General features: G+C 44.9%; 1 protein-coding gene across 1 annotated transcript in view; it reads right to left on the reverse strand.

Annotated features, from left to right (window-relative positions):
• Positions 1-510: 510 nt before the first annotated feature.
• The window catches only part of LOC306918479 (choline-phosphate cytidylyltransferase A-like), a gene marked incomplete at its 3' end in the record, with an annotated part of 26,298 nt that continues 3,414 nt past the window's right edge, over positions 511-23,394 (reverse strand). Inside the window, exons 2-10 of the mRNA XM_079531381.1 lie at positions 21,060-21,204; positions 17,345-17,441; positions 15,885-16,001; positions 14,347-14,498; positions 12,212-12,290; positions 8,801-8,943; positions 4,440-4,529; positions 2,325-2,474; positions 511-1,077 (exon numbers count right to left, since the gene is read on the reverse strand). Of these exons, the coding sequence (XP_079387507.1) occupies positions 511-1,077; positions 2,325-2,474; positions 4,440-4,529; positions 8,801-8,943; positions 12,212-12,290; positions 14,347-14,498; positions 15,885-16,001; positions 17,345-17,441; positions 21,060-21,203 (1,539 nt within the window). The 5' untranslated portion in view covers position 21,204. The remainder of the gene's footprint in view (positions 1,078-2,324; positions 2,475-4,439; positions 4,530-8,800; positions 8,944-12,211; positions 12,291-14,346; positions 14,499-15,884; positions 16,002-17,344; positions 17,442-21,059; positions 21,205-23,394) is intronic.

Below are 23,394 nucleotides of genomic sequence, written 5' to 3' on the forward strand. Positions count from 1 at the left end.
ACTGTACCAAGACATCAGAGACACATACTGTCCACTGTACCAAGACATCAGAGACACATACTGTCTGTCCACTGTACCAAGACATCAGAGACACATACTGTCCACTGTACCAAGACATCAGAGACACATACTTCCCACAGATACAATCACCCAAGGAGTTTGACAACATGACTAATGACCAAAACCTCCCATATCTGTTGGGTGAAGTACATAAACACAGCAGCCAGATGTGTGAGCTGCTGTGACAGAGCGTCGCAGTCCCGCCCCCTTTCAGTCCCGCCCCCTTTCAGTCCCGCCCCTTTCCAGACCCATTCATTTTCCTCATAGACTTTTCAAACTGGAGTTGTGACACATCATGACAATAGCAGAGGAAACAAGAAGGCACACGGCAGTAGCCAGTAGGCAGTAGCCAGTAGGCACTAGGCACTAGGCACACGGCAGTAGCCAGTAGCCAGTAGGCAGTAGGCAGTAGGCACTAGGCACACGGCAGTAGCCAGTAGCCAGTAGGCACTAGGCACTAGGCACTAGGCACACGGCAGTAGCCAGTAGCCAGTAGCCAGTAGGCACTAGGCACACGGCAGTAGCCAGTAGCCAGTAGGCACTAGGCACACGGCAGTAGGCAGTAGCCAGTAGGCAGTAGGCACTAGGCACACGGCAGTAGGCAGTAGGCAGTAGGCACACGGCAGTAGCCAGTAGGCAGTAGCCAGTAGGCAGTAGGCAGTAGCCAGTAGGCAGTAGGCAGTAGGCACTAGGCACTAGGCACACGGCAGTAGGCAGTAGGCAGTAGGCAGTAGGCACACGGCAGTAGCCAGTAGGCAGTAGCCAGTAGCCAGTAGGCAGTAGCCAGTAGGCAGTAGGCAGTAGGCAGTAGGCACTAGGCACACGGCAGTAGGCAGTAGCCAGTAGGCAGTAGGCAGTAGCCAGTAGGCAGTAGGCAGTAGCCAGTAGGCAGTAGCCAGTAGGCAGTAGGCACACGGCAGTAGCCAGTAGGCAGTAGGCACACGGCAGTAGGCAGTAGGCAGTAGGCACTAGGCACACGGCAGTAGGCAGTAGGCAGTAGGCACTAGGCACTAGGCACTAGGCACACGGCAGTAGGCACACGGCAGTAGCCAGTAGGCAGTAGGCAGTAGGCAGTAGCCAGACGGCAGTAGCCAGTAGGCAGTAGGCACTAGGCACACGGCAGTAGCCAGTAGGCAGTAGCCAGTAGGCAGTAGCCAGACGGCAGTAGGCAGTAGGCAGTAGGCACTAGGCACTAGGCACACGGCAGTAGGCAGTAGGCACACGGCAGTAGCCAGTAGGCAGTAGGCAGTAGGCAGTAGCCAGACGGCAGTAGGCAGTAGGCAGTAGCCAGACGGCAGTAGGCAGTAGGCAGTAGCCAGACGGCAGTAGGCACTAGGCAGTAGCCAGTAGGCAGTAGGCAGTAGCCAGACGGCAGTAGGCAGTAGGCACACGGCAGTAGCCAGACGGCAGTAGTAGACGGCAGCCACACGGCAGTAGCCAGAGTGCCATTAAGGCACACGGCAGTAGCCAGAGTGCCAGAAGGCACACGGCAGTAGCCAGAGTGCCATTAAGACACACGGCAGTAGCCAGAGTGCCATTAAGGCACACGGCAGTAGCCAGAGTGCCATTAAGCCACACGGCAGTAGCCAGAGTGCCATTAAGCCACACGGCAGTAGCCAGAGTGCCATTAAGCCACACGGCAGTAGCCAGAGTGCCATTAAGCCACACGGCAGTAGCCAGAGTGCCAATATTTTATTTTATTTAGGACGTAGCAGGTAAGACAAAATAATGCAACGTTTCGGCGGTTAAGCCTTCATCAGGGAATGACAACTCATCCAATCATGACAATAAACACAATGTTTTGGGCAGATCAAATAATTAGAAAGAAGAAAAACAAAACAAAGTGTTGTATCCTGCCTTTTTATTCTTCCTCCTAATTATTTGATCGGCTCAAAACATTGTGTTTATTGTCATGATGTGTCACGACTCCAGTTGTCTTTGTGTCTTTGTCCGCGGCGTAAACGTCTTTAAATAAATATAGTCTATGAGGAAAATGAACGGGTCTGGAAAGGGGGCGGGACTGAAAGAGGGCGGGACTGAAAGTGGGTGGGGGGGACGTTCCCACTAAGATAAGCTCATGTGGCACAAACGGTATGCAAAGCTCAGCCAATCACAACAAGGCTTACTTACGTACTTACTTACTGTGGCCACACCATGCAACCAACCACGGCACTCCAGTCCTCAAGGCCTGTTCAACCAATCACATGATCACTCCTTGCCTGGCTCAACCAATCACATGGTCTCTACTTGCCTGCTTTTTAAACATGGGGGGGCGGGGCTTTAAAGAAACAGTGTAAGCATAAACATCGTCGCACCAGAGCTCCCTCGGGGCCGAACATCTGCAGGAAGTTCCCGATGAACTCTCGTGATTTCTCCTCCCACGTCTGGATCAGGTCGATGCTCTTCTTCTCCACCTGGAACATAGTATTATTATTACTATTACTTGCACAAGTAATAGTTTTCGTCCAGGGCGATGATTGATGCGTATGCGCCGTGCCAGCGTATGACGTAATGACTACTTGTGCTTGATATGGCAGTGGTGTCAGATTACATACATGTATACATAGGGGCATTACCTTTAATCCTCCCGACACTAAAACATATCGTCATTACGTCACCATCGAAAACCAATTACACCCTGGCATTGGGTCCTTTAATCCACATCTTTATTACGTCATCATTGAGAGCTAGTTGTACCAGTTATACCCTGACATCATATGCTGCTACGTATCGATACATACGCATCAAACGGGGCATACGCAAAGTAACCACAGTATACCGCTAATAAACTTACAAATTACATATACATACATCGACATATACATACATCGACACTGATCGACATATATGTCACCATCGAAAGCCGTCTCTTACCATACTTAACAATACTACTTTTTGACCTCCAAAAACTAGGTACGTAGCAAATAGCTAAACCTAATAATTCAATATTTCAAATATTGCTTTCACAGAGAAGCTGAGATTTGACAGTTTGTAGCGGTCGACAGTACTTGTGCGCTCTGCTTAACTAGTGTGCTTGTTGCACACTAGTAGGCCATAAATGGCCTACTAGTGTGCAACAAGCACACTAGTTACTTGCGCAAGCAGAGCGTGCAAGTCATGTTTTGGGCCAGCACACGTTATGACGTCATATGCTGGCCCCAAGCTGACCGCGCAGGTGTGTTTTTGTCATGCTACGAAGCATATGTCCCATGACGTGATGAAGATATGTAGAAATGTCCCTTAGAATGCACGTGATATGATGTCATACGGACATACGGAAGCTGACCGTGCAGGTATGTTTTCCGTGAATCGTGATTTAGATTATGTACCAATGCCAGGGTATAATTGGTCGACGATGATGATACGTTTCAGTGTCAATTGACCCAGCCGATTACATTATACCACCAACCACTCAGAAAAGTAAATATACATACATATATACATGTACACATATATGGACACATGAGTATAATGACGTGTTAAATATATGTACCAGTGCCAGGGTATAGTTGACGGTGACGTAACGATGACGTGGTCCAGTGTGACGTCAAACAAGCGTATAAGTAATTACCATCATCATTTTTCAACACTAGTGCGCGCTCTGCTTGCGCACTAGTAGGCCATTTATGGCCTACTTGTGTGCAACAAGCAAGTAGGCACTCGACAGAGTGCAGTTCTAGTTATTACTATTATTGAACATGCTGGTCTCCTCCACTGTAAAGATACTGGTAATATATATAATATAGATATATAATAATAGATATTGTTGACCTTCTGAACATAGATATATAATAATAGATATTGTTGACCTTCTGAACGTAGATATATAATAATAGATATTGTTGACCTTCTGAACATAGATATATAATAATAGATATTGTTGACCTTCTGAACATAGATATATAATAATAGATATTGTTGACCTTCTGAACATAGATATATAATAATAGATATTGTTGACCTTCTGAACATAGATATATAATAATAGATATTGTTGACCTTCTGAACATAGATATATAATAATAGATATTGTTGACCTTCTGAACATAGATATATAATAATAGATATTGTTGACCTTCTGAACATAGATATATAATAATAGATATTGTTGACCTTCTGAACATAGATATATAATAATAGATATTGTTGACCTTCTGAACATAGATATATAATAATAGATATTGTTGACCTTCTGAACATAGATATATAATAATAGATATTGTTGACCTTCTGAACATAGATATATAATAATAGATATTGTTGACCTTCTGAACATAGATATATAATAATAGATATTGTTGACCTTCTGAACATAGATATATAATAATAGATATTGTTGACCTTCTGAACATAGATATATAATAATAGATATTGTTGACCTTCTGAACAAACTCCTTGGACTTCTCCTCCACATCTCTGACCTTCCTCTTGACCTTGTCCACTCGTTCCTGGAGGTTGTACTTCTTCTCCTGGTGGAGACACACGGTATTACACATTATAACATTAATATAACATTAAACATGTTGTCCACGCTCGGGGAGGTTTGTACTTCTCCTGGTGGAGACACACGGTATTGTTTGTACTTCTCCTGGTGGAGACACACGGTATTACACATTATAACATTATTATAACATTAAAACATTAAACATGTTGTCCACGCTCGGGAGGTTTGTACTTCTCCTGGTGGAGACACACGGTATTACACATTATAACATTATTATCATAACATTATAACATTAAACATGCTCGGGGAGGTTTGTAGTTCTCCTGGTGGAGACACACGGTATTACACATTATAACATTATTATTCTGGGTGCCTGCCATGCAATGGCAGAAACACAGGTTGAAATCTAAAACGCATACTTAACTAGAAACAAATTTCAGGAAATTTGACTGGGTGCCTGCAGCTCGCCAAGTCTGTGCAGCATTTGAGCCACGGACCACCATTTGATGACATTTAGCCTCTCAGACCCTGTAAGGGTCCATTTGGTTGACTTTCAATGGGGTATTTTGTCTAAGTTTATTGCACATTACGTTGCCACCAACATTCTAATGCTAACATGCTAACATGCTAATACTAACATGCTAATGCTAACATGCTAATGCTAACATGCTAAAATGCTAATGCTAACATGCTAATGCTAATATGCACATGCTAATATGCTAATGTTAACATGCTAACATGCTAATGCTAACATGCTAACATGCTAACATGCTAACATGCTAATATGCTAATGCTAACATGCTAATGCTAACATGTTAACATGCTAATGCTAACATGCTAACATGCTAATGCTAACATGTTAACATGCTAATGCTAATGCTAACATGCTAACATGCTAATGCTAACATGCTAATGCTAACATGCTAAGGGGTCCATTTGGTTTCGCTCAGGGGGGCGGCCCGGTTCTGGCGAGCCGCCCCGCGTCCGAAACGGTTGAGAAATGACAGAGTTACGTGTTTCCCCGAATTTCTCTATTGACTTTCAATGTGTGTGTGTGCGTGCACATGTGTGCATGTGCGTGCATGTGCGTGTGTGCGCGCGTGTGTGAGAGTTGGTTAGGTGACCTTGAATCATTAACAAAGTATCATTTTCACCTGGGCTAGTCTATGCAATGCAAACAGTATTGAAAGTTAAAAGCACAGTGACTCTCTATGACAGAACGTATGTCCGAACAAATTGCTCTATCGCAAAAAGTAAAAGTCGAATGCGATTTTTGTTCTCGCCGTGAGTGACCCGAGGCATTGAGGTACGCCGTGTGCGATCATGGTATTGGTACGATAAAAAACGTGGTTATAAGAGCGAGTTAAGAATTGTGCTTGTGATGAAAAAATTGCTGACTCATTCAGGTATTTAACATGGAGTTTATGACACATTATGATGGTACACCTGTCGCTTTCAGGGCTGTAGTTCACGTACTGTATGTATCTGGGCTTTGGTTGTGACATTGGGTGAAAGAGGACGAGTGTGGCTACAAAATTACCGAAACCCATGCGTGTAAAGTGAATATTTTGGCCGTGAGGACGATTTGTTCGGAGAATTTCGGTATAGTCTTCACATTGGCTTCTCACTCTGATCCGCTCTCTCTCTGGGCGTGCGACACTCTGAGTCGAGAATATTGCTCAGACCACACACACTTTGAACTGCGATAGCGGGCAAACCGTGCAACGTATTCGTATTCGAGCATGTTAGCATGTTAGCATTAGCATGTTAGCATTAACATGTTAGCATGTTAGCATTAGCATGTTAGCATTAGCATGTTAGCATTAGCATGTTAGCATGTTAACATTAGCATGTTAGCATTAGCATGTTAGCATGTTAGCATTAGCATGTTAGCATTAGCATGTTAGCATGTTAACATTAGCATGTTAGCATTAGCATGTTAGCATGTTAGCATTAGCATGTTAGCATTAGCATGTTAGCATTAGCATGTTAGCATTAGCATGTTAGCATTAGCATGTTAGCATTAGCATGTTAGCATGTTAGCATTAGCATGTTAGCATGTTAGCATTAACATGTTAACATTAGCATGTTAGCATTAGCATGTTAGCATGTTAGCATTAGCATGTTAGCATGTTAGCATTAGCATGTTAGCATGTTAGCATTAGCATGTTAGCATTATCATGTTAGCATTAGCATGTTAGTATTTTAGCATTAGCATGTTAACATTAGCATGTTAGCATGTTAACATTAGCATGTTAGCATGTTAGCATTAGCATGTTAGCATGTTAGCATGTTTGCATTAGCATGTTAGCATTAGCATGTTAGCATTAGCATGTTAGCATGTTAGCATTAGCATATTAGCATGTGCATATTAGCATTAGCATGTTAGCATTAGCATTTTAGCATGTTAGCATGTTAGCATTAGCATGTTAGCATTAGCATGTTAGTATTAGCATGTTAGCATGTTAGCATTAGAATGTTGGTGGCAACGTAATGTGCAATAAACTTAGACAAAATACCCCATTGAAAGTCAACCAAATGGACCCTTACAGGGTCTGAGAGGCTAAATGTCATCAAATGGTGGCCCGTGGCTCAAATGCTGCACAGACTTGGCGATCTGCAGGCACCCAGTCAAATTTCCTGAAATTTGTTTCTAGTCATAACATTAAACATGCTCAGGGAGGTTTGTAGTTCTCCTGGTGGAGACACACGGTATTACACATTATAACATTATTATCATAACATTAAACATGCTCAGGGAGGTTTGTAGTTCTCCTGGTGGAGACACACGGTATTACACATTATAACATTATTATCATGCGTTCCTCGCTTCACGTTTGCAAGGCCCTTAAGAACGTAGTTATTTGTAGAAAACAACAAATTAAGGTTCAACTGCTACACACACTGATGCATGTGTAGTACCATGCTTGATCACAAGAGGGGGCACTTGGCTAACATTCTGAGTCAGTCAGTCAGTCAGTCAGTCAGTCAGTCAGCCTGCCTGCCTGCCTGTCTGCCTGCCTGTCTGTCTGTCTGTCTGTCTGTCTGTCTGTCTGCCTGTCTGTCTGCCTGTCTGTCTGCCTGTCTCTCTATACATTGAGTCCACCTGTCTCACATCAGAGTAACATTACTGTGTTCAGGTCATGATGTCATTCTATCTGTCTCACCTTCTCTCTCACTACACTTCACTGTCTCTCTACCATTTCACCTTCTCTCTCACTGCACTTCACTGTCTCTCTACCATTTCACCTTCTCTCTCACTGCACTTCACTGTCTCTCTACCATTTCACCTTCTCTCTCACTGCACTTCACTGTCTCTCTACCATTTCACCTTCTCTCTCACTGCACTTCACTGTCTCTCTACCATTTCACCTTCTCTCTCACTGCACTTCACTGTCTCTCTACCATTTCACCTTCTCTCTCACTGCACTTCACTGTCTCTCTACCATTCACTGATCTTAACTTCACCTGAACTGGTTTCAACTGGTTTCAACTGGTAAACTGGTTTCAACTGGTCTCAACTGGTAAACTGGTTTCAACTGGTCAACTGGTTTCAACTGGTCTCAACTGGTCAACTGGTTTCAACTGGTCTCAACTGGTCAACTGGTTTCAACTGGACAGTGTCAGCGAAGCAACTGAAAATGGGATGGGAATGGCATTTAAAATTGTAAATGTAACCTTCAATGACCTGTTTTATATTTTATTGTTATCTAACCTTTATTTAACCAGTAAAAACACCGTAGCGGTATACTGTACTTACATTAATGTAGCTAACGTTTAGCTCCTTAGCGCTGTGTATATACTGTACTTACATTAATGTAGCTAACGTTTAGCTCCTTAGCGGTATACTGTACTTACATTAATGTAGCTAACGTTTAGCTCCTTAGCACTGTGTATATACTGTACTTACATTAATGTAGCTAACGTTTAGCTCCTTAGCGGTATACTGTACTTACATTAATGTAGCTAACGTTTAGCTCCTTAGCACTGTGTATATACTGTACTTACATTAATGTAGCTAACGTTTAGCTCCTTAGCGGTATACTGTACTTACATTAATGTAGCTAACGTTTAGCTCCTTAGCACTGTGTATATACTGTACTTACATTAATGTAGCTAACGTTTAGCTCCTTAGCACTGTGTATATACTGTACTTACATTAATGTAGCTAACGTTTAGCTCCTTAGCGGTATACTGTACTTACGTTAATGTAGCTAACGTTTAGCTCCTTAGCGGTATACTGTACTTACATTAATGTAGCTAACGTTTAGCTCCTTAGCGGTATACTGTACTTACATTAATGTAGCTAACGTTTAGCTCCTTAGCGGTGTATCCTCGCTGAAGGTTGCGTCGGACGTAAACATCGTAGTCTCGTACAATCCTGGTGATGATGTCAGAGGTGGAGATGCCTTCCGTCCGCTGGGTGGGAGCGAACATGCCTGCAGCACAGCAAGGGTTAAAGGGACACTTCACCCTTTTTGCCAAAAAATATATATCAATGACGTTTATAAGATTTAGAACACTTTCCTGGCATTATTTTTTGTGTAATCTCTGGGTTTAGATATTTTAGATTAACGGGTGGCTCTGACGTCAGAGACACTCTTCCGTATTGCTACCGGACTACATTGTCTCCTCACACTGCAGCTAGACCAGCCCCAAAACACAGCCGTCACTGACACTGCGATTTGTTCCACCTACAACCTTCGTTGACCGCACCCCCACATGCGCATTTGTTATTGTGTTTGTGTCATGTCGCCGTTGTCAGCAGAGCAGCACCAGAGAGACGCGCTATGTTGCCACGAACCCCCCCCCCCCCCCCCCCCCAACTCTAGATTTATTATAATGATATGAAGTGACTTGCCATAAACCATCCATTAACTCCCCATTCATCCAATTTGCATCTGCTTGTATTAAACAACATTAAACTCACCAACATTGCAGCTGTAGGGAAAGCTTGAATATCCACTTTCAAACTGCAAAGCTTTTGTTTCATAAAAATCCACCGAATCTTTTTCCCACTCAGCTCTGCACTTAGTTTTTCTTCTTTTTTAGTTCTATCTCACTACTAGAACTTTCGGACTCTGAGGTAGATAAGATTTTTGGCTGTCAACAGCATCCATTTGTTTTTTCAATGTTGTGGACCGGAGCGTGGTGAAATAGTTGCTAAGATACGATACTGCATAGTGATTGGCTCTGCTGCATGCCTATGAAGAGTACTGACCAATGAGCTGAGCCTAGCGCCCTTCCAGACACCAGGTTTCAGTGTCTTGCTTTCCTGTTCCTATAGCTCAGTCGGCTGCCCCTTCTTATTACTGCATGGGAGCGAGTGACTGAGAATCACCATAACGCGCTGTCATTTTTCCACGAGCCCAAAATACGGGATTAAGTGCGTCCCGTATCGGTTCATTACGGGACAGGTCTTTTAGTACGACTATTTCACCACGCTCCGGTCCACAACATTGAAAAAACAAATGGATGCTGTTGACAGCCAAAAATCTTATCTACCTCAGAGTCAGAAAGTTCTAGTAGTGAGATAGAACTAAAAAAGAAGAAAAACTAAGTGCAGAGCTGAGTGGGAAAAAGATTCGGTGGATTTTTATGAAACAAAAGCTTTGCAGTTTTAAAGTGGATATTCAAGCTTTCCCTACAGCTGCAATGTTGGTGAGTTTAATGTTGTTTAATACAAGCAGATGCAAATTGGATCAATGGGGAGTTAATGGATGGTTTATGGCAAGTCACTTCATATCATTATAATAAATCTAGAGTTGGGGGGGGGGGGGATTCGTGGCAACATAGCGCGTCTCTCTGGTGCTGCTCTGCTGACGACGGCGACATGACACAAACACAATAACAAATGCGCATGTGGGGGTGCGGTCAACGAAGGTTGTAGGTGGAACAAATCGCAGTGTCCGTGACGGCTGTGTTTTGGGGCTGGTCTAGCTGCAGTGTGAGGAGACAATGTAGTCCGGTAGCAATACGGAAGAGTGTCTCTGACGTCAGAGCCACCCGTTAATCTAAAATATCTAAACCCAGAGATTACACAAAAAATAACGCCAGGAAAGTGTTGTTAATCTTATAAACGTCATTGATATATATTTTTTGGCAAAAAGGGTGAAGTGTCCCTTTAAGAAGTTAAGAAGAGGACATTTGTTCTTAGACCCACTTAGGAAGTTTTAAAGAAGGTTTTGGGATCCCTCAATCTTTTCTTAGCTGTGATTTGTTCGTAAGTAAGAACAGAATCTACGCACACTATGGAGCACTCTTAGGGTGCCTTTTTCGTTCTTAAGTGCAATCTGAAAACATAAAGGAAAAACAGCGCCATCTGCATGATGCTCAAAGTTTGGTCTGAGGACCTCAAGCGGTCCTTGAGGAAGTTCCAGGCAGTCCACAGTCAAAATATGGAACATTTACCACTTTAATCCCATTTTATACTTTGAAAATAGCCAATATACAAGATCACAAACGTGTCCCATTACTGCCCATTTTGAGCTTGTAGATCGGCTATTTTCGAAACATTTTGATAAATCTTCAAAACATTTCCCTAGCAGAAAATATTTTCATATGGGGGTCTGCAGAATGCATGTCAATTTGGGGGTCCTTGACATGAAAATGTTTGAGAACCACTGGTTTAGAGTTCACAACCCAACCCAACGCACCATACCCACCACATAACCCCCACCCCATGCACCCACCATCATCCCCCCCCCCCCCCCCCCCCCCAAGTTGACTATTGTGAGATAAATAATTAAATACATTCATGATTATTAAAAATATTGAAATATTGAAATTTTCTGTTCACTTCAGTACCTCCACAGTATTATTGGAGTCTGGTGTTCCACCATATTTAGACTTTAGTTTAGGTATTCTTGACTTCACTCAACTTTATTTCTATGTGTGAGGTCCTGTGATTTCTGTGTGCTGCAATCACACACAGGTGTGACTGCAGGCAAGGCCATGGAGTCATGCAAAACCACACCCACCTGGGTGAACACAGTTAGGAAAGTGAATTCCCAATGCCTTATATGGGATTGGTGGGGCGGTTCCCTATGGTAATTAGGATGTTAATTAGGATATGTGGGGCGTCTACCTATGATCATTTGAATGAACTGGCACACCCCTTCAAGTTACGAGGATTTGGATTCATCATCATAAGAACATGCTTACGAACAACTTAAGAACGTTTCATGAATCTGACTGGACTTCTCTTAGGAATTCACTTAGGAAGAAATGTAAGAGGAAAAGTTAGGAACTTATTGGCGCATGAGGCCCATTGTCCAGGGTGTTTTAGAGAAGGGAGAAGAGTCTGGGACGTGTGGAGCGTTGTCCAGGGTGTTTTAGAGAAGGGAGAAGAGTCTAGGACGTGTGGAGCGTTGTCCAGGGTGTTTTAGAGAAGGGAGAAGATTCTAAGACGTGTGGAGCGTTGTCCAGGTGTTTTAGAGAAGGGAGAAGAGTCTAGGACGTGTGGAGCGTTGTCCAGGGTGTTTTAGAGAATAATTCTCTAATAAGAATTCTAAGAATTCTACAGAATTCTTTGTAAAATTATGTAAATCATCTGAAAATATCTCCAATTTATTTAACCAAATTGGTGCAGCCCAAGGTCATAAAATTACCTTCATGTTGTTATGAATAAAATTACCTTACATACTGTAGTTATTACTGTATGAATGTAATACTGATGGCTACAGTAAGGGTTGCTAGGCAACCTACCTGCGTCCTTGATGTGTTTGTAAACGTCATCACTTCCTGCTGAGCTGTAGGGGATGTCGTCATGGGCAACGAAGTCAATCTGTGGAAACAATGTTACAATGTAACATTAGTCTGTTACCATAGCAACCATGTTACAATGTAACTTTAGCTGTTACCATAGCAACCATATATAACCATGTTACAATGTAACGTTAGTCTGTTGTCAGGAGTGAGGGTCCAGTCTTAGGGTACATTTAAAAGGTCTTACCCGGTGTCTAGGGTTTAGCATTAGGGTACATTTAAAGGGTCTTACCCGGTGTCTAGGGTTTAGCATTAGGGTACATTTAAAGGGTCTTACCCGGTGTCTAGGGTTTAGCATTAGGGTACATTTAAAGGGTCTTACCCGGTGTCTAGGGTTTAGCATTAGGGTACATTTAAAGGGTCTTACCCGGTGTCTAGGGTTTAGCATTAGGGTACATTTAAAGGGTCTTACCCGGTGTCTAGGGTTTAGCATTAGGGTACGTTTAAAGGGTCTTACCCGGTGTCTAGGGTTTAGCATTAGGGTACGTTTAAAGGGTCTTACCCGGTGTCTAGGGTTTAGCATTAGGGTACGTTTAAAGGGTCTTACCCGGTGTCTAGGGTTAGTATTAGAGTACGTCTAAAGGGTCTTACCCGGTGTCTAGGGTTAGTATTAGAGTACGTCTAAAGGGTCTTACCCGGTGTCTAGGGTTAGTATTAGAGTACGTCTAAAGGGTCTTACCCGGTGTCTAGGGTTAGTATTAGAGTACGTCTAAAGGGTCTTACCCGGTGTCTAGGGTTAGTATTAGAGTACGTCTAAAGGGTCTTACCCGGTGTCTAGGGTTAGTATTAGAGTACGTCTAAAGGGTCTTACCCGGTGTCTAGGGTTTAGCATTAGGGTACATTTAAAGGGTCTTACCCGGTGTCTAGGGTTTAGCATTAGGGTACGTCTAAAGGGTCTTACCCGGTGTCTAGGGTTTAGCATTAGGGTACATTTAAAGGGTCTTACCCGGTGTCTAGGGTTTAGCATTAGGGTACGTCTAAAGGGTCTTACCCGGTGTCTAGGGTTTAGCATTAGGGTACATTTAAAGGGTCTTACCCGGTGTCTAGGGTTTAGCATTAGGGTACGTCTAAAGGGTCTTACCCGGTGTCTAGGGTTTAGCATTAGGGTACATTTAAAGGGTCTTACCCGGTGTCTAGGGTTTAGCATTAGGGTACGTCTAAAGGGTCTTACCCGGTGTCTAGGGTTTAGCATTAGGGTACATTTAAAGGGTCTTACCCGGTGTCTAGGGTTTAGCATTAGGGTACGTTTAAAGGGTCTTACCCTGTGTCTAGGGTTAGTATTAGAGTACGTCTAAAGGGTCTTACCCGGTGTCTAGGGTTTAGCATTAGGGTACATTTAAAGGGTCTTACCCAGTGTCTAGGGTTTAGCATTAGGGTACATTTAAAATGTCTTACCCAGTGTCTAGGGTTTAGCATTAGGGTACGTCTAAAGGGTCTTACCCAGTGTCTAGGGTTTAGCATTAGGGTACGTTTAAAGGGTCTTACCCGGTGTCTAGGGTTTAGCATTAGGGTACATTTAAAGGGTCTTACCCAGTGTCTAGGGTTTAGCATTAGGGTACGTCTAAAGGGTCTTACCCGGTGTCTAGGGTTTAGCATTAGGGTACATTTAAAGGGTCTTACCCGGTGTCTAGGGTTTAGCATTAGGGTACGTTTAAAGGGTCTTACCCGGTGTCTAGGGTTTAGCATTAGGGTACGTCTAAAGGGTCTTACCCGGTGTCTAGGGTTTAGCATTAGGGTACATTTCACTGTGCAAAAAGCATGGAATACGGATGTGTATATTACAGGAAACTCCCGTTAAACTTTCCAACACACTCCGGTAAACACCCGAATTGTACCATCACACCTGTATATTACCGTATATTAACTGTATATGCTGCTAAACTTGAGGTTTACGGGCAAAATACAGTGCCCATAATTGCCCGTTAACTCCTCTTTTCACGCAGTGTTTAAAGGGTCTTACCCGGTGTCTAGTGAGGAACTCGGGGGTGAGGGTCCAGGGTTAGCATTAGGGGACATTTAAAGGGTCTTACCCGGTGTCTAGGGTTTAGCATTAGTGGACATTTAAAGGGTCTTACCCGGTGTCGGGTCAGGAACTCGGGGGTGAGGGTCCAGGGCGCGTCTCGGACCACCTCGTCGACGTAGCGACAGTGACTGACAGCGTCGTAACGCTCGTCCTCGTTCATCACCGTGAAGCCTTTGTACTTATGAGTCAGGGCGTCGCTACACACTGTAAAATATAAAAATCACACCCGTGTGAACTGAGTGGTGTAAGGTATTATATAGACTGATCAGCTGTGGTCTGACGTAATGTCTGACGTAATGAAATCACACCCGTGTGAACTGGGTGACCATAGCAACCATGCTCATTTTTTGGTACGAACAGACAGACAGACACGTAAACTAACAAAGCCAGTCGTAGGAGTGGTTTACACCACTCAAAAATATAACAATATAATAATATATAATTATTATATAATTATATTATAATTATATTATTATATTATCACCACTTTACCCAAATACAGCTCAAGTGGAGTTTCTCTGTCAAGATAGTTCTTATCAATGACAGAGAAAACCTCTTAACTCCACTGACAATGGATCTCCAAGTTTGATTATCTCACACACACACACACACACACACACACACACACACACACACACACACACACACACACACACACACACACACACACACACACACACACACACACACACACACACACACACACACACACACACACACACACACCCTCTCCCCCCCCCCCCCCCCCCCCCATCGATTTATGGTCTAGAGGGGCTGGGCGCGCATGGAGCAAGCGCAGGAGAATATTGGTTCACATCGATGACATCATGATGACATCATGATGTCATCAGACTTATAAATGACAGATCTTGGGGAACAGACATTAGATCTATAAATCATGCGTACCTCCCACTATCAGGTGTGTGTTGGGGAACAGACATTAGATCTATAAATCATGCGTACCTCCCACTATCAGGTGTGTGTTGGGGAACAGACATTAGATCTTTAAATCATACGTACCTCCCACTATCAGGTGTGTGTTGGGGAACAGACATTAGATCTATAAATCATACGTACCTCCCACTATCAGGTGTGTGTTGGGGAACAGACATTAGATCTTTAAATCATACGTACCTCCCACTATCAGGTGTGTGTTGGGGAACAGACATTAGATCTATAAATCCTACGTACCTCCCACTATCAGGTGTGTGTTGGGGAACAGACATTAGATCTATAAATCATGCGTACCTCCCACTATGAGGTGTGTGTTGGGGAACAGACATTAGATCTATAAATCCTACGTACCTCCCACTATCAGGTGTGTGTTGGGGAACAGACATTAGATCTATAAATCCTACGTACCTCCCACTATCAGGTGTGTGTTGGGGAACAGACATTAGATCTAAAAATCATACGTACCTCCCACTATCAGGTGTGTGTTGGGGAACAGACATTAGATCTATAAATCCTACGTACCTCCCACTATCAGGTGTGTGTTGGGGAACAGACATTAGATCTATAAATCCTACGTACCTCCCACTATCAGGTGTGTGTTGGGGAACAGACATTAGATCTATAAATCATACGTACCTCCCACTATCAGGTGTGTGTTGGGGAACAGACATTTGGCTTGCATTAACGCTCTGGCGTGTCCCGAGTGGAACACATCGAAGATCCCATCTGCGTACACACGTACCGGTCTGTCTGCTGGGGAGAGACAGACAGGCTGTTAGACAGAGAGACAGACAGGTTAGACAGACAGAGAGACAGACATGCTGTTAGACAGGTTATTAGACAGAGAGACAGACAGGTTAGACAGACAGGCTGTTAGACAGGTTATTAGACAGAGAGACAGACAGGTTGTTAGACAGAGAGACAGACAGGTTGTTAGACAGAGAGAAAGACAGGCTGTTAGACAGAGAGACAGACAGGTTGTTAGACAGAGAGACAGACAGGTTATTAGACAGAGACAGACAGGTTGTTAGACAGAGAGACAGACATGTTGTTAGACAGAGAGGACAGGTTGTTAGACAGAGAGAGAGACAGGTTGTTAGACAGAGAGACAGACAGGTTGTTAGACAGAAAGACAGACAGGCTGTTAGACAGAGAGACAGACAGGTTGTTAGACAGAGACAGACAGGTTGTTAGACAGAAAGACAGACAGGCTGTTAGACAGAGAGACAGACAGGCTGTTAGACAGAGAGACAGACAGACAGACAGGCTGTTAGACAGAGAGACAGACAGACAGGCTGTTAGACAGAGAGACAGACAGGCTGTTAGACAGAGAGACAGACAGGTTATTAGACAGAGAGACAGACAGGTTATTAGACAGAGAGACAGACAGGTTGTTAGACAGAGAGACAGACAGGTTATTAGACAGAGAGACAGACAGGTTGTTAGACAGAGAGACAGACAGGTTATTAGACAGAGAGACAGACAGGTTGTTAGACAGAGAGACAGACAGGTTATTAGACAGAGAGACAGACAGGTTGTTAGACAGAGAGACAGACAGGTTATTAGACAGAGAGACAGACAGGTTGTTAGACAGAGAGACAGACAGGTTGTTAGACAGAGAGACAGACAGGCTGTTAGACAGAGAGACAGACAGGCTGTTAGACAGAGAGACAGACAGGCTGTTAGACAGAGAGACAGACAGGTTATTAGACAGAGAGACAGGTTTCTACTGTGGAGCAACATTGACAACTGACTCCTGTGTCGCTGGTCAAACATACCAAGTGTTCCGCTGTCTGATTTAACACAGACTGCCCAATTAAAACACATGTTTTATCCCCGCTGACTGCTGCATTTTCAGTGTTAGGGTTAGGGGGTAGGGGTTAGTGGTTAGGGGTTAGTGGTTAGGGGGTAGGAGGTAGGGGTTAGGGGGTAGGGGTTAGTTGTTAGGGGGTAGGGGCAGTGGTTAGGGGTTAGTGGTTAGGGGGTAGGGGTTAGGGGTCAGGGGTTAGAGCGTAGGGTTCAGGGGGTGGGGGCGAGGGGTCAGGGGCTGGAGGTTAGTGGTTAGGGGCTGGAGGTTAGGGGTCAGGGTACTATACCTGGGGTTCCCCTCTTAGCTTCCTCCATGCTGACTCTCAGGTAAGGCTCTTTAGACGATTCCAGTTCATCTGCAAACGGTGCCGGATGCTTCAGACCCTGCGCGAACACACACACACACACACACACACACACACACACACACACACACACACACACACACACACACACACACACACACACACACACACACACACACACACACACACACACACACACACACACACACACACACACACACACACACACACACACACACACACACACACACACACACCCTCTTTTAGTATCTGTTGCACGCTCCATTCATGATTTGAGGCTTTTTGTTCAAAACGGGCCAATCCTGCAAACATTGAAAGCCAATGTTAGGCAATCAGGATGGAATATGAAATATCGGACAGATCCGTCTTGAACACATGACTATAGAGATATTGTGTAACGATTTCCGGGATCTTTGGACAGAATCTGGAGGAGTAATATAAAAAAATGTGTTTTACAAAAGTCGGCCTCCTGGTGGCGCTATAACAGACCGTTATGGAAATTTGGGGCAGAGGTTCATCATTGGCATCCAGGGAGTGTGTGTGCAAAATTTGGCATCGACCGGGTTAACGGTGCCGGAGATTAGCTGGTAACAGACGGACGGAGTGCAAAACATACTCTCTCCCCATGCCTTCGGCCTGGTGGAGACAACTAAACATACTCTCTCCCCAGCCTTCGGCCTGGTGGAGACAACTAAACATACTCTCTCCCCATGCCTTCGGCCTGGTGGAGACAATAAAACATACTCTCTCCCCATGCCTTCGGCCTAATGGAGACAATAAAACATACTCTCTCCCCATGCCTTCGGCCTAATGGAGACAATAAAACATACTCTCTCCCTATGCGTTCATGGTGGAGACAACTAAACATACTCTCTCCCCATGCCTTCATGGTGGAGACAACTAAACATACTCTCTCCCCATACCTTCATGGTGGAGACAATAAAACATACTCTCTCCCCATGCCTTCATGGTGGAGACAATAAAACATACTCTCTCCCCATACCTTCATGGTGGAGACAATAAAACATACTCTCTCCCCATGCCTTCATGGTGGAGACAATAAAACATACTCTCTCCCCATACCTTCATGGTGGAGACAATAAAACATACCCTCTCTCCCCATGCCTTCATGGTGGAGACAACTAAACATACTCTCTCCCCATGCCTTCATGGTGGAGACAACTAAACATACTCTCTCCCCATGCCTTCATGGTGGAGACAATAAAACATACCCTCTCCCCATGCCTTCATGGTGGAGACAACTAAACATACTCTCTCCCCATGCCTTCATGGTGGAGACAACTAAACATACTCTCTCCCCATGCCTTCAGCCTGGTGGAGACAACTAAACATACTCTCCCCCCATGCCTACAGCCTGGTGGAGACAACTAAACATACTCTCTCCCCATGCCTTCATGGTGGAGACAATAAAACATACTCTCTCCCCATGCCTTCATGGTGGAGAAACTAAACATACTCTCTCCCCATGCCTTCATGGTGGAGACAACTAAACATACTCTCTCCCCATGCCTTCATGGTGGAGACAATAAAACATACTCTCTCCCCATGCCTTCATGGTGGAGACAACTAAACATACTCTCTCCCCATGCCTTTAGCCTGGTGGAGACAACTAAACATACTCTCTCCCCATACCTTCATGGTGGAGACAACTAAACAACTCTCTCCCCATGCCTTCATGGTGGAGACAACTAAACATACTCTCTCCCCATGCCTTCATGGTGGAGACAACTAAACATACTCTCTCCCCATGCCTTCATGGTGGAGACAACTAAACATACTCTCTCCCCATACATTCATGGTGGAGACAACTAAACATACTCTCTCCCCATGCCTTCATGGTGGAGACAATAAAACATACTCTCTCCCCATGCCTTCATGGTGGAGAAACTAAACATACTCTCTCCCCATGCCTTCATGGTGGAGACAACTAAACATACTCTCTCCCCATGCCTTCATGGTGGAGACAATAAAACATACTCTCTCCCCATGCCTTCATGGTGGAGACAACTAAACATACTCTCTCCCCATGCCTTTAGCCTGGTGGAGACAACTAAACATACTCTCTCCCCATGCCTTCATGGTGGAGACAATAAAACATACTCTCTCCCCATGCCTTCATGGTGGAGACAACTAAACATACTCTCTCCCCATGCCTTCATGGTGGAGACAACTAAACATACTCTCTCCCCATGCCTTCATGGTGGAGACAACTAAACATACTCTCTCCCCATGCCTTCATGGTGGAGACAACTAAACATACTCTCTCCCCATGCCTTTAGCCTGGTGGAGACAACTAAACATACTCTCTCCCCATACCTTCATGGTGGAGACAACTAAACAACTCTCTCCCCATGCCTTCATGGTGGAGACAACTAAACATACTCTCTCCCCATGCCTTCATGGTGGAGACAACTAAACATACTCACTCCCCATGCCTTCATGGTGGAGACAACTAAACATACTCTCTCCCCATACATTCATGGTGGAGACAACTAAACATACTCTCTCCCCATGCCTTCATGGTGGAGACAACTAAACAACTCTCTCCCCATGCCTTCGGCCTAGTGGAGACAACTAAACATACTCTCTCCCCATGCCTTCATGGTGGAGACAACTAAACATACTATCTCCCCATGCCTTCATGGTGGAGACAACTAAACATACTCTCTCTCTCCCCATGCCTTCATGGTGGAGACAACTAAACATACTCTCTCCCCATGCCTTCGGCCTGGTGGAGACAACTAAACATACTCTCTCCCCATGCCTTCAGCCTGGTGGAGACAACTAAACATACTCTCTCCCCATGCCTTCATGGTGGAGACAATAAAACATACTCTCTCCCCATGCCTTCATGGTGGAGACAACTAAACATACTCTCTCCCCATGCCTTCATGGTGGAGACAACTAAACATACTCTCTCCCCATGCTTTCATGGTGGAGACAATAAAACATACTCTCTCCCCATGCCTTCATGGTGGAGACAACTAAACATACTCTCTCCCCATGCCTTCATGGTGGAGACAATAATAGTAATAATTTACCACAGTGTATCGAGGTACTTTCAGAGGTTATAATAATAATAATACTAATACTAATACTAATAATAGTAATAATAGCAATAATTTACCAGTGTATCGAGGTACTTTCAGAGGTTAGAATACTAATAGTAATAATAGTAATAATTTACCACAGTGTATCGAGGTACTTTCAGAGGTTATAATAATAATAGTAATAATAGTAATAATTTACCACAGTGTATCAAGGTACTTTCAGAGGTTATAATAATAATAATAGTAATAATTTACCACAGTGTATCGAGGTACTTTCAGAGGTTATAATAATAGTAATAATGTACCACAGTGTATCGAGGTACTTTCAGAGGTTATAATAATAATAGTAATAATTTACCACAGTGTATCGAGGTACTTTCAGAGGTTATAATAATAAAAATCACACCCGTGTGAACTGAGTGGTGCAGTGACGTCACACACTAACCGCTAACCATGCTCACCCGTACGTGGCCCCACGTACAGGTACACACATACAGGTACACACATACATAGACACATACATAGACACATACATAGATACAGACAAAGCTGGTTATTGGAGTGGTTTGCACCACTCAATAATAGTAATAATAGTAATAATTTACCACAGTGTATCGAGGTACTTTCAGAGGTCGTTGACCTTCCTCCGTCTCTCCGTTAGAACTCTCCTCTCTTCGTCTCTTCCTGCTTCCTGTCGCCAGCAGGAGGCCGCTGGAGGACCCCTCCTGACCCCTGGATGACCCCTCCATCCTAAAGGTCAAAGATCAAAGGTCATGTTCGCTAGAACAACAGAGAATCCTTCCATTATCAATGTGTGTGTTTACGTCACACACACTCATAGGAGGGGACAGCGCCCCCCAACAACAACACATGGTAATACATGTCCTGGTACCATCCAATAGGAATGCAGTCTGTCCTGGTACCATCCAATAGGAATGCAGTCTGTCCTGGTACCATCCAATAGGAATGCAGTCTGAGGCTATGGCATCACAACACATTCACCCCAATGCCCTCTCAGGCTATGGCATCACAACATAAAGAGGGAAATGTGCATCAGTTGCTAGGTTACTTCCAGTACCAGGAAGTTATGCGGGAATGCCTACTGAGTGGCTGATTGACAGCCCATACATCCAATCAGAAAAGTCCCATCTGATTGACAGCCCATACATCAGTAAGGTGAAGGTACGACACGGGGAGAACATGTGAGGGTACCTACCCTAGGGGACACAGGGAGAACATGTGAGGGTACCTACCCTAGGGGACACGGGAAGAACATGTGAGGGTACCTACCTACCCTAGGGGACACGGGAAGAACATGTGAGGGTACCTACCTACCCTAGGGGACACGGGAAGAACATGTGAGGGTACCTACCCTAGGGGACACGGGAAGAACATGTGAGGGTACCTACCCTAGGGGACACAGGGAGAACATGTGAGGGTACCTACCCTAGGGGACACAGGGAGAACATGTGAGGGTACCTACCCTAGGGGACACGGGAAGAACATGTGAAGGTACCTACCTACCCTAGGGGACACGGGAAGAACATGTGAGGGTACCTACCCTAGGGGACACGGGGAGAACATGTGAGGGTACCTACCCTAGGGGACACGGGGAGAACATGTGAGGGTACCTACCTACCCTAGGGGACACGGGGAGAACATGTGAGGGTACCTACCCTAGGGGATACGGGGAGAACATGTAAACTCCACACAGAAAGGCCCTTTCGCCAACCCCGCCGCGGGTATGGGCACTGATGACGCGGAGGAGAGGACACGCCCCCCAGCGCCCACAGCGGGAATCGAACCCAGGAACTTCTAGCTGTGAGGAGACAGCTCCACCGTGCACCCAACGACCTTTACATTAAGAGTGCACCCAACGACCTTTACATTAAGCCTGGGGGCGGGGGGGGGGGGGGGGGGGTACTGGAAATGCAAGTCATGTGGAAACTAGATCTCTCTCTCTCTCTCTCTCTCTCTCTCTCTCTCTCAACGACATGCAGCTGGACTAACTTAACCCTTTCCCAGACTGGTTCCATAACCCTGTGTATTTTCAGCAGGGGTGTCAATAAGGGCCTTTCTCGGCCCCACCCCTCTCCCATTGTTTATATTGTGTTTAGTTTCCAAGATGGCCGCAGCTCCAGGAGGGGGTGGGGCAGCTAAATAAAACTCTAAGGGTTGCCCACCTGCCCCTGGCAGCTAAATAAAACACTAAGGGTTGCCCACCTGCCCCTGGCAGCTAAATAAAACACTAAGGGTTGCCCACCTGCCCCTGGCAGCTAAATAAAACACTAAGGGTTGCCCACCTGCCCCTGGCAGCTAAATAAAACACTAAGGGTTGCCCACCTGCCCCTGGCAGCTAAATAAAACTCTAAGGGTTGCCCACCTGCCCCTGGCAGCTAAATAAAACTGTAAGGGTTGCCCACCTGCCCCTGGCAGCTAAATAAAACTCTAAGGGTTGCCCACCTGCCCCTGGCAGCTAAATAAAACTCTAAGGGTTGCCCACCTGCCCCTGGCAGCTAAATAAAACACTAGGGGTTGCCCACCTGCCCCTGACAGCTAAATAAAACTCTAAGGGTTGCCCACCTGCCCCTGGCAGCTAAATAAAACTCTAAGGGTTGCCCACCTGCCCCTGGCAGCTAAATAAAACACTAAGGGTTGCCCACCTGCCCCTGGCAGCTAAATAAAACACTAAGGGTTGCCCACCTGCCCCTGGCAGCTAAATAAAACACTAAGGGTTGCCCACCTGCCCCTGGCAGCTAAATAAAACACTAAGGGTTGCCCACCTGCCCCTGGCAGCTAAATAAAACTCTAAGGGTTGCCCACCTGCCCCTGGCAGCTAAATAAAACTGTAAGGGTTGCCCACCTGCCCCTGGCAGCTAAATAAAACTCTAAGGGTTGCCCACCTGCCCCTGGCAGCTAAATAAAACTCTAAGGGTTGCC

The sequence above is a fragment of the Electrona antarctica genome, assembly GCF_951216825.1.
Source record: "Electrona antarctica genome assembly, contig: scaffold_52, whole genome shotgun sequence".
Lineage (NCBI taxonomy): Eukaryota > Metazoa > Chordata > Actinopteri > Myctophiformes > Myctophidae > Electrona > Electrona antarctica.